Source organism: Syngnathoides biaculeatus, chromosome 14, assembly GCF_019802595.1.
Source record: "Syngnathoides biaculeatus isolate LvHL_M chromosome 14, ASM1980259v1, whole genome shotgun sequence".
Classification (NCBI taxonomy): domain Eukaryota; kingdom Metazoa; phylum Chordata; class Actinopteri; order Syngnathiformes; family Syngnathidae; genus Syngnathoides; species Syngnathoides biaculeatus.
In genome coordinates, this window is record NC_084653.1 from 7,883,777 (window position 1) to 7,896,475 (window position 12,699).

Here is a 12,699-nt window from a genome sequence, read left to right on the forward strand (position 1 = left end):
AGCAAGCAGGGACATATCTAAAACACAAAGAAACCAGACAAAATGAGCTGTTGCTGACAACGACTTTATAAATTAATAAAAACATTCCCTTTAGTGTTCTTGTGACCGCTCGTTTTCCACCCTTCACTCACTCACTCTCTCTCACACACACACACACACACACCACACACACACACACACACATTATCATATAGAAAAATATCTTAAACATTTCTTTTGTGTTGGACATTCATCCTCTGCACTCGATATTGTTTGTTTTGTTGCTGTTGTTTTCTTACAGTATTTACACGTTCGGTTTGTATGTGTGCCAACCGACTCCAGGTTTTTGCATAGTTGACATGGGAGGAAACGGGAAGAAACATTTGATCGGGTAAAAAGTCAAACATGGCACCAGAAAAAACAAGTGAAAAAAAAAATACAATAAAGAATCTCCAGCAGGAAGAGCCACTGGACAGCCGCAACAAATCACTTGGCAAATAAGGAGACCTGGCATTATTTTTCTCCTTTTACATTTCAGCCTGGCACCCTTTTTTTCCCCAGTAACGTTCAAACTACAGTAATCTCCCCCCCGGGTCTTCTCACATTAGAAGTGACGATGTAATGGCCTCCATTTGGAAAAACAATTTGAATCTAAGACGACAAATTCCATTGGCAAAAACAAACTCGTCTTAAAAACTCATTTTCCTTTTTATGCCAACTGCTTGGTGAAAAAAAACGCATGACATTGCCCTAAAGATAAAAGACTATTTTGTGTTGAAAGGACCTTAGATGGCAGTGAGAACCAAATACTAGCATGAGGGAACCAAGGGATGCTAAATAACCTAAAGTTGTGACGCCACTGGTCTATAGCGGCCCAACCTTTAGTGGCTGACTGCTCATCAAAGAATACACTAAAACTGGCTCTAACTGGTCTTGACTCCTGCTGACAGCTTCTTACTGGCTAAGATTGGTCCAAACTGGTCTTCACTGCATTTGCTCATATTGCATGTCCTTACTTGCTCAAGCCAGGTCTTAACTGATGCTAACTGCTTCTTGTGAGCTCTAATCGGTCAAAACTGGTCTTAACTGCATCTAAGTACTACTTACTGCCCCAAGTAGTTCAAAATCGTCTGTGACTGGCTCTAACTCAGGAGTCTCAAACTCAAAGGTATAATATTTTGTGGCATGAATAAATCTTAGTGCAACTCGCGCCCATTTTTTTCTAGATTAGTTTCCACAGGTTTTAAGTGAATTTGCAGCAGTAATCAACCATACTGAGCATGTAATGAAGTGATGCCAAAAGCACCTGTTCCGAGCTGCTTCATGTACTGCGAGCGCATTTACGTCGAAAGTCATCAACATCATGAGCCATGTCAAAGGAAATTCAGTTACACCAGGGGTGATCAATGTGTCAATCAGGAGGCAGTTTTGGTTGAGCGTGTGACAGCGTGCCCCACCCTCCAAAAAAAGACGTCCGAGTACCATCCACCTTGCCGCTTGATTCAGGTGAGACCAATACGTTAAGCGCAAGCACATAAAGGCGCATTCTCACAAGTCGGCCTTCTGTTTACGGTAGTCGCGACGATTAGCACGTGCAGAACCTCCACCCCACCACTCATCGCCCCGCCGGTCGATCGCAAGAGGCTGGCTGCTTGAAAAGTAGATCTTGGGCGTAAAAAAAATCTGGGCACCCCTGAGTTGCATTGAAAACATTTCTGGATAAACCACAGGTCATGTTTCAGTATCTAACTATAATAAGTATGAGATTGTGATTTACTTTGACTTGATCTAAGTTCTAAAATTAGACTAGTCTGTACATATATCTAAATGTGAACGGTCATTTTCGCCCGTGGTACTGCGGTATCTTGAAGTTGAAAACTTTTCCCCTCTCCATGCTTTCGGAAGATATAATCAACTGCTAGCTTTCATCATTGGATTGCCAGTAGATAGCGCCGTAAATTACGCGAGATAATACATCATGATGAAATAATATTATTTGATTATATGAATATTTAGTTTTGAGATTGAATGTTTATTGACCTCTTTAAAAATGTCTGTCTCAGTCTGTGCAGTGGAAATAAATTATGATGATGGTATTAGGTAACAACTACATACTCCGGTATAACAACTCAGTAAGTTATTTTAAGGTCTTGAGATGCCATCCTTAATCAAATCCGCAACATTATATCTACAGACATGACTAGTGGACCACACCCGTAACTTTATATCTGCAGGCATGACTGACCACACCCGTACATTTTTAAAATGTGAGTGACTGGTGTAATGAGTCTTCTCGTATTTGGGACCCTACATTGGCTTTTTTTTTTTTTTTGCCTCAGCAAACAATTAAAATATGAATTAAAATTGTTCAAGCATTCCTGAGTTTCATGGGGTTTTTTTCTGCCTAGAGACCTGAAATCAGGTCATTTGAATTTTTTGACCTTATCTACGTCACTAGTGAAGATGTTCACCTACCTCATGTAATTCAGCCTAGTTTGTGATCTTTTAAAATGTTGTCATTTTTGGACAGCTAAAGTTAGCCTACCAATATTTACTATTTAAGATTTAGAATATCTTTACTAAAAAAACTAAAACTACTTGAGAAAATTCTGTATAGTCCTTGAGATCCTTCTTGATTGTCAAATAAGTGATTCATAAACACTTGATTTGATTGATTGATAAGAACATTAACATTTAATATCGTTTACCATGGGAGCCAGATTAATAAAAACCTTAGTGATGAAAACCATCACTCGTGTCACCACTTTTTCCTCTATAATCGGCTGACACTGACAGCAGTGCTACTGATAAGTGCATCATCATACAGTATTAAATTTTTACAAGTCATTAAGTTAAAGGAATAACTCAGTATTCCACTGTGATGCAATGTTTTTCTTTTTAAAATTTATGTATATTCATATAAAAATCATCTTACCATTTAGGACTGGCCTATAGGAAAGTTGTTCATTTATTGGCTATATCTAATGTTCTGTTGGTGATACTATAGAATCATTTATTTAGTGAACACTGGAAATAAAACTTCTTACCAAAAAATATCCCATAGTAAATTCCAATGGTAGTACTTAAGGGAAAAATAAAATCCCAAGTTTTTCAGCCCTATTCCTTATTAACGTTTAGGTACTTTTAATTGGACCCGCGTCATTCAAGCTCATCGGTTTAGTTCCCAGTGATGAGGACTGGCTAAGTGTGGATAAAGTTTTAGCCACATAAACATGTGATGTTGTGGCTATCGGCACACAAGTGTTGATAGCCATAACATTTTGAAACTTTTTTAGGCACATCGGGTAAGAGGTTTCATGACTGAGCGCCAAGCCGACTCTGGTGGTCTCCAGAAAACTTGAGTTTGAGACCCCTGCTCGAATTAGTATTAAGTGCTGCTTCCAACTGGCTTTCTGATTTAAACTGGGCCCAACTAGTCACAGACTGTTACATACTGGGGCAGATTTGGAAAAGGTAAAGATGTCAGTGTCAGTTGGGCTCATCTCAAGTCTCTTAATGTTAAAGTTTCAAGCTCCTCATAAAATTGAAAGTGACCCACAAGATATTGTCACGATGGCTACCAAATTAAGGAGGATATCAATTGTGCTAAACGTGCATTGAGAAGTGAGGATCTAGCATTAATCAGGTTCCGTGAGCTAGCCTAAATTACAGGACCTCAGATGTTTCTGATGTTGATATTTGTAGCTCCTCTATGGTGACTACAAAAATGCTCGTGGAGCAGTTGGATAGTGAAACGTAGTGGAATTTCAAATTAAAAACATTTTGTTTCATTTTACTTTGAATATTTATATTTTACTGACTGTTTCTCCTATTTGGGGCAGTATTTGACACCAAACTCATTTAATTACATGAACATATTACCTATTTCTAAGGTTTGTGTAGTAATTGGGTTGTCATTTTGTCAAATGCATTTCGGCATATTAAGAAAATGAAATTGTTCGTTTTTTTTAATTCAATGTTTAAATATATATATATATATATATAAAAGGAAGATATCAGTACTTATTTACAAGTCAAATATGCCAAGCCCATCGCTAACCCCAGCCCACATAGCAAATACAGTACTGTTCAAAATCATAGCAGTCCAATGGGTCTCACCAGATTAGTCCACGTTTTCCGTTTATTTTTTATTGCTACACATCAAACAAGTTTCCAGTAGGTGCAGTAGATTCTCAGAAAATCAAGAAGACCCAGCATTCATGATATACACACTCTTAAGGCTGTGGAATTGGGCAATTTGTTGAAAGGGGTGTGTTAAAAAAAATAGCGTGGCAGTGAGGTCGTCAATTTTGTGAAAAACAGGTGTCGATCAGGTGGCCCCTATTCAAGGATGAAGCCAGCACCCGTTGAAGATGCATTTCTCTTGAAAGCCTGAGGAAAATGGGTTGTTCAACACACAGCATACTTTGATTAAATGTTTGATTGGAGAGGGGAACCCTTATAAAGAGGTGCTAAAAATTATAGGAGGTTCAGCTAAAATTATTTCAAATGCCTTAAAATGGAGAGCAAAACCAGAGACACGTGGCAAAAAATACAAGAAAACTATCAAAATGTTTCGCAGAATAACCAGGATGGCAAAGGCTAAGCCAATGATCAGCTCCACGAGGATCAAAGACAGTCTAGACTTACCTGTAAGTACTGTGAGAGTGACAAATCGTCTGTTTGAAGCTGATCTATTTAAAAGAATCCCCCGTAAAGTTCCTCCGTTAACAAAAAAGGCATGTGCAGAAGAGGCTACAATATGCCAAAGAACGCATCAATTGGCCTGTAGAGAAATGGAGGAACATTTTGTAACTGATGAGAGTAAAATTGTTCTTTTTCGGTCCAGGGGCTGTGGACAGTTTGTGAGACGACCCCCAAACTCTGAATTCAAGCTCCAGTACAGAGTGAGGACAGTGAAGCATGCTGGTGCAACCATCATGATAATGGGCATGTTTCTCCTAATATGGTGTTAGGCCCATTTATCGCATACAAGGGATCATGAATCGGTTTGCATTTGGCGAAATACTTGAAGAGGACATGTTGCCTTATGCTGAAGAGGAAATGCCCTTGAAATGGGTGTGACAATGATCCCAAACACACTAGTAAACATGCAAAGTCTTGGTTCCAAAACAACAAAGTCAATGTTATGTAATGGTCAGTCCAATCCCTGACGTTAATCCAATCGAGAATTTGTGGGTGACATCAAAAATTCTGTTTCTGAAGCAAAACCATGAAATGTAAATGAAGTGTGGTGAAGGACTCTTGGAGTAGAATAACAGCTGAAAGGTGCCACAAGTTGGATGACTCCATGCCACACAGATGTGACGCAATTACAACAAAACTGTGGTCCTAGAAATCCTAGGAACAAAAGTTTGTACAAAATAGTTTTGAGTTTGTAAAATCAATGGCAGACTTTTTTTTTTTCCCAACAAATTGCCCAATTGCACAGCGTGTGACAGTGTGTATACATCATAAATGCTGGGTCTTGTTGGTTTTCTGAGAATCTACTGCATATACTGGTAACTTGTTTGACATGTAGCAATAAAAAATATACTGAAATTGTGGATTAATATGGTGAGTCACATTGAAGTGCTATTATTTTGAACACTACTGTATGTGCCATGTCGGCCGGGGTTCGTGATGGGCTTGGCATTCACGTTCATCTTTGCATCTGCAAAGTTAAAGATAACAGTGTTGATACATTTTACCTGAATCCCACTTGAAAGAAAGCATGAAGTGAACATTTGGAGTGATAGTAATTCAGCCACATAGACATTCATCTGAAACACCTCAATGGCATGATGTTATCTTAAGTACACGTTGCCATGAAATGTCATTGAGGGCCGATAGTCTTATTTCCCCGAAACGTTCCTACCTCCTCCCATCTCGCTCCATAATCTCCTCGATGGAATTTCTGGTGGGAGCCACTGGCATGTAAACAGAGGAGTAAGGAAGTGGTAATTAGAAAAATGAGATGAGCCCAATAAATCAGTTAAAAACAACATAAAAAGAGGCGCTTGGCACACAGCATCCCATTTCCTGGCCACAGCAATTCAAAATATAATACGTTGAGGGTGGAGAAAACATTGAAATCAACTGCTTAGTGTTTTGCATACATGAGAGGTAACGGATCACTCTTTCAAATGAAAATACTTGGACCAGCACCAACAAAGTGCGCTTTTACTTTTCAGGCATCACGCAGTCCATTGGCCTGAAAAGTCGATATGATACATCATATGCACAATATCATTTACAGATGCCCATACGCCAGAATCCTTTTGGTAAAAGAGCATTGCATTGTTTGGTCTGCCCCTCTCCATGTTTTATCCCTTGTCATCCACTCTTATGCAGACTACACACCATCTGCCTCTAAAAACTAATGTCTACCCTTAGGTGTCTACTCCTCGGCATCTACCCTTCAAATTCTAGACATCTGTTTATTGGAGTCTACCGTTCTGCATTGTTGAGGTTTACCCCTTATAGTCTACCCATTTGTATCTATTTCTAGAAGTCTACTGCTCCTCGTCTACTGCCTGGTTTCTTATCTGGCTGTCTACCTCATGAAGGACGAGTACTCCTTGACAGCCACTGAATGTGAACCGCTCAGTATCTGTCTAGTCCTTGGTGTCTTCTCCATGGCATCTACACCTTAGTAATTTAACGTCAGGTGTCTACTCCTCGCTATCAGTGCGAGCGAAGGGCAGCGCAACGGCATGCTCCTGTGCGAGGGCGGCGAGCTCCTTGAGGAACTCGCAAAAGATGACAGCACAGTAGACAGCATTCTTCACGCGCAGTGCCTCCGCCTGCTTCTCCAGATTGGACGTTCCGCCACTGGCTCCTCCGGTGCTGCCACCACGGAACAGAGCGCTGTGCAGTGTCTGGCCGCCCACCCGCACATGGGCCAGGGCCATTTGGGCGGCGCTGCGGGTCCGAGTGGGGCTGCTGGTATGGCGGAGGATCAGTTCGCTTAGGGACGACTTGCGACTCTTAACTGGGACGAAAGGAGACCATAAGTCAGTGCAACAGGAAGCCCAGTTTAACCTCAGCCTTGCCATGCTCACCTAGAGAATCTGAGCGCCGCAGGGGAGGTACGGCGCCGGGTGGGTCACTCCAGTCCACCTTCCCGCGCGCCACTAGGTATTGTTGGGCTTTCCTCAGCATAGCAGGGAAGTCGTCGTGGGAGGCGGCGAAGGCCTCAATGCGGTTCTTGACAGAACCCAAGACCTAGAGACAAACGTGTGACTATGTCAAATACAGTGATACCTTGAGAGATACAAGTCACCTGTGAGGCCTATTTTTTGCTTTCACTTGCGAGTACCAACCTGACATACAACCCCAGTATGGTGGCAGTGAATTCAACTCGATTCAAGTCACTTCACTTTAAGCAATGGAATTAGCAGAAATGTTTCAGGAACATGTATGAACAAATTATAACCGTGCTCACATATAGCCTTTATCTTCTGCATAGGATGAGTGAAATTGGTACCGTACTGATGAGCTCAGAGGACTTTGGATATTATGAATCTCATCACCATTACAAGCACACTGTTAAAAAGTCTGACTCGGGTAAATCAATATTTACAAAATAAAATCTAGTAACCTATAAATGAAAAAAAAAATACTGTAGAGTTTAGTATATTAGGTTGGTGTTAAATTAAAATAATTTATCACTTAAATTTTTGTAAATTTTCTGGTAATTTTTTGTAATTAAATCCTTAATAAAATGAGCTAAAAATCAATGAGTAGAACAATTATATTTTATCATTAATGTCGACAATGAACGCTGCTCATGGGGACATCTCTGGTTTTAGTTGTTATAGAATTCTGCCACCTGCAATTTTGGATGTGCAGCACAGAAGTCGATGTCTGTCTGCCATAGTTATCCTCAACTACTGTTTGCTCACAGGTTTCACTAATAACACTTTTTAAACTACATTACTCCAGCTATGAATATTTTGTGTTACTGTAAGTAACCAAACAAGTTTACTTCTGGTATATTAAATGAAGTTTAATGTTTACATCATTGTCATTCAACCAGTTCGCTAACAATCAAACGAGCGAGCTAACTTACTTCTGAAAGGTGAGTAAAATTTAGATGTACTGCACTTTTGGTGATAGAGGCCTGTAAATGGTATACACATACACATTTTCCCCTTTCGTACAGAATATTAAAGTATATATTTCCTCATCTTATGTGGTGATATTTCTATTGCTGTCTAGTGTGGGTGTGGAGACCACCTGGTAAATTAAGTCAACTGGATAATTCATTTGTTCGCACGTGCTGGTCATATGTCTGTGTTTTTGCTATTCACCATTTTCCTTTTTGGGTCAAGGGAAAGATTTAGGAATTCCTAAAATAGCAATGGAATTAAGTAATGTAGTAGAGTACTGTAATGAATAATACCTTTCTTATGTGGGCAATATATTGTCATGATAACTTATGGAGCATGGATACATCCTGGCATGGAAAATTCTGGTCACAACTAAGTAAGACATTATCATGTGCAGCTCTCTACACTTATTTATGCATTAGTAGCAATCAACTTTTCAGTTGGTCAGACAACCATATGATTTGGTCTGACCCTTTTTTGAGGAGATACAGCATGACAGATGCTTTGCTCATTGGTTTGACTCAGAGGAGCCAATTCTTATAGTGATGGCTCTTAACCCTCTTCCCCCTGGTAAAAACCACTTAATTTTTAGCACTACCACAACAAAATTATCAACCAACATTTCAAAATGATTGCATAAGTGTACCACAACCATATAAAAGTATCATTATGATTATTCACACTATTTTAAAAATTACTTAATCAAAAACACTCCAATTTATCAATTGTAAAATCACAGCCCCAAACTGAATACAGATAAATAATCACTACTTCAATGTATGCACTATATTTTAATGATTGTTTTCCTAGGTAATCCTTTTTAAAGCAGTTTGGTCTTTTTAACTTTGCACATTCATTATCTTAATATTTTTATGCCATAAACTAGTTTTAGATTACATAAGAGATGGGCTTTTGCTTCCAGTCCCCAAACTAGTAGCAGCTTAAACAGGAGGCTCTGGCCAGCCTGATCGTAATTCCATAAATCCTGCTGAATTTGGACCAAATGTTGTGAATACTCGACTTGGGACGCTCCTTCAATGGACTAAAATCATCAGCTTTGTAATCTTAGTACCCAAATTGGAGCCATATCGTTCGCGTTGATGATGCTCAGCCCAATAGCCTAGCCTAAATCGCTAACAACAAAACACGTCTCTATTCTAATATTTACTGAGAAGGAAAACATCAAACCCTAGTACCGACACATCGTGCAAAACCTACATATCGTTTACAACGAGGATCGTGAGTATTCATAAGAAGTTGGGCAAGTGGAAACGTCAACTAAAACTTGCTTATCGGCCTAGTATTCCTTAGTTTAGCTTGCTAACAACAAGACGTGTTTGTGATCAAATCGTTGATGTTGAAGAAACATTGAACGTGGACTCAACCTTCAGCTATTAGAGTGGGAGCCATTGTGGTTTAAATCGCTTCCATCCCCATATCCTTTAAATAGCCATATCCTTTATATTTTCACACAGGTAGTATGTGATTTGTGTACCTTATGTGCTGACTGTGTTTATGTGATTGCTTTCATTTGACCTTAACTTTAACATCGATTAGGTAGTATGTGAATTGTGCTGACTTTGTTTGATTGTTTCTTCTTTTTTGACTATCTGCAGCGCGTTGCGCAGCACAATGTTGTGGAACCTGTCGGCCGGTCTCAAGCCCGGATGAATGCAGAGGGTTGCGTCAGGAAGGGCATCCGGCGTAAAACTGTGCCAAACATATATGAGCGTTTATCCTACGAATTCCATAACGGTTAGATCGTGGCTCGGGCTTCCTACGCCCACCCCCGGAACTGTTAATCTGCAAGGCGTAGGTAGAAAATCAGACAATGTAGGTCGAAGAAAAAAAGAGAGGAGGAAAGCGGCTTAGTTGGCAGAAGAAGAAGAGGAATGCACAGACTCTACAACTGTGTGTAGGGACTTTGAATGTTTGGACTATGACAGGAAAAGCTCAGGACTTAGTTGACATGATGATTAGGAGAAAGGTTGGTATATTGTGCATCAAAGAGAGCAAGTAGAAAGGGAGTAAGGCTAGAAGTTTATGTGCAGGGTTTAAATTATTTTATCATGGAGTAGATGGGAAGAGAAATGGAGTAGGGTTTATTTTAAAAGAAGAGCTGGCTAAGAATGTCTTGGATGTGAAAAGAGTATCAGATCAAGTTATGAAGATGAAATTTGAAACTGAGGGTATTATTTATAACGTGATTAGCGGCTATGCCCCACAGGTAGGATGTGACCTCAAGTTGAAAGAGAAATTCTGGAAGGAACTCGACGAAGTAGTCCTGAGCATCCCAGACACAGAGAGAGTTGTGATTGGTGCAAATTTCAATGGACATGAGGGTGAAAGAAACAGGGGCGGTGAAGAAGTGATGGTTAAGTACAGCATTCAGCAAAGGAATTTTGAGGGCCAGATGGTGGTGGCCTTTGCAAAAAGGATGGAATTGGCAGTGGTGAACACTTATTTCCAGAAGAGACAGGAACATAGAGTGACCTACAAGAGTGGAGGTAGAAGCATGCTGGTGGATTATATTTTGTGCAGACGATGTAATCTGAAGGAGGTTACCGACTGTAAGGTAGTGATGGGGGAGAATGTAGCTCGACAGCATCGGATGGTGGTGTGTAGGATGACTCTGGTAGCGGGTAGGAAGATTAAGAAGACAAAGGTAGAGCAAAGAATCAGTTTGTGGAAGTTGAGAAAGGAAGAATGTTGTGTGGCCGTCCGGAAAGAGGTGAGACAGGCTCGAGATGGACAGGAAAAGGTCCCAGAGGACTGGAATACTACTGCCAAGGTATTCAGAGAGGCAGGCAGGGGAGTACTTGGGCTGTCTTCTGGTAAGAAAGGGGAGAAGGAGACTTGGTGGTGGAACCACAAAATACAGGAAGTCATCCAAGGAAAGAGATTAGCGAAGAAGTGGGACACTAAGAGGACGGAGGAAAGGCGAAAGAAATATCTCTACAGGTTTGCCAGACAGAGGGATAGAGATGGGAAGCATGGGCAGCAAGTAAAGATGATTAAGGATAGCTGTTCTGCCCTGCAAGATATCATGAAGTATTCTTCTGTTTTGCATATTTTATCGTTTTCACGTGTTAATCGGTTACATTTGTACACAGCATGTCAATTTAATGCATCAGACCTCTGGGTGGTAGCACTCATCCATTCGTGCCACGGCAGCTACTCTTTGACCATTGTATGTGAGATGTCAGGCTGGCTTTTAGCTATTAGTGTTGATTTTTATGTTAACCTATCTATTGTAATATCTGTTCATAAGTGGATAGGATTTTCAATTGGTTAACACTGTTAGTTTAGGTTGGTATTTTCAGACATTTTATTGATGTACAGTACAGCCTGAATGGACAACTCACCAAGTGCTGTATATTTCTTTTCACTGTTTACAGTTTCACTCTGCTTCAATTGTTCAATAAAGGAGCTATAGAACGCTCATCTCCTGGATCTTGAACAGTTTGTCTGGCTGTTAAGTCTGCGTTCTACACTGAGCACGTTAACATGTAGAAAGAACAGTACAATAGCAATGAAAATAGGTTGACTGGTGCCTGTAGTGTACTAAGTGGATGGAAAGAGTACTTTGAGAAGTTAATGAATGAAGAAAATGGGAGCGAAGGTAGGGTAGAAGAGGCAAGCGTGAATGACCAGGAAGTGGCAATGATTCGTAATGGGGAAGTTAAAAAGGCACTGAACAGAATGAAAAATGGAAAGACAGTCAGTCCTGATGACATACCACTGGAGGTATGGAAGCAATTTGGTGAGGTGGCTGTGGAGTTTTTGACCAACTTATTCAACAGAATACTAGCGGGAGAGAAGATGCCAGAAGAATGGAAGAAAAGTGTGCTTGTCCCCATTTTTAAGAACAAAGGCGATGTTCAGAACTGTGGAAACTACAGAGGAATAAAGATGATGAGCCAAACAATGAAGATATGGGAAAAAGTAATAGAGGTGATACTCAGGACAGAATTAAGTATCTGCGAGCAACAATATGGTTTCATGCCTAGGAAGAGTACCACAGATGCTTTGTTTGCCTTGAGGATGCTCGTGGAAAAGTACAGAGAAGGTCAGAAGGAGCTACATTGTGTCTTTGTAGACCTAGATGATTAGATAAGAGATGGATGAATGGATGGATAGATATGTCCAATGGGACAGAGACATGTTTGATACGTTTATAAAGTTAGTGAAACTTTTGCACAACTGTAACACTGAAAAAAAAGGAAAAATTCATCAGAAAATCTTTAGTGTTAAACCCCCCCCCCACCCCACACACACACACACCCTCGTAGAATGGACTTTTCCAACCTGTCAATCACTCGTACAATGATAGCAAACCAGACAGCCGCATATTCTTAACCCCTGGCTTGACCCACCCTCTTGTTGTCATGTCACACAAGCGATGCTGGTTATCGGTCGCGTGCGCTTTGAAAAGTTCATGTTTCGAACAAAATGGTCCTCAGATGCGCTTGGGGAATGTGCAATTCTGATAAAAGATATCCTGCTAAGTAACAAGGGGGCCCAGTTGATTCATTTTCCAAAGCATAAAACACAGTTGATGTAGTGTCTACGATGGATTAAGGCTTGCAGAAGACTGCACGTATAA

The 12,699-nt window shown here is 40.3% G+C and overlaps 1 protein-coding gene across 4 annotated transcripts in view; it reads right to left on the bottom strand.

The window, feature by feature from the left end:
* Window positions 1-43: 43 nt before the first annotated feature.
* Window positions 44-12,699, bottom strand: part of fhip1b (FHF complex subunit HOOK interacting protein 1B) — a 44,491-nt gene continuing 31,835 nt past the window's right edge. For 3 of the 4 annotated variants that reach the window (XM_061842465.1, XM_061842466.1, XM_061842467.1), the window contains exons 13-14: window positions 7,044-7,206; window positions 44-6,973 (exon numbers count right to left, since the gene is read on the bottom strand). In XM_061842465.1, the coding sequence (XP_061698449.1) occupies window positions 6,654-6,973; window positions 7,044-7,206 (483 nt within the window). In that variant the 3' untranslated portion in view covers window positions 44-6,653. The remainder of the gene's footprint in view (window positions 6,974-7,043; window positions 7,207-12,699) is intronic. The other variant, XR_009798234.1, reaches the window with a different exon arrangement.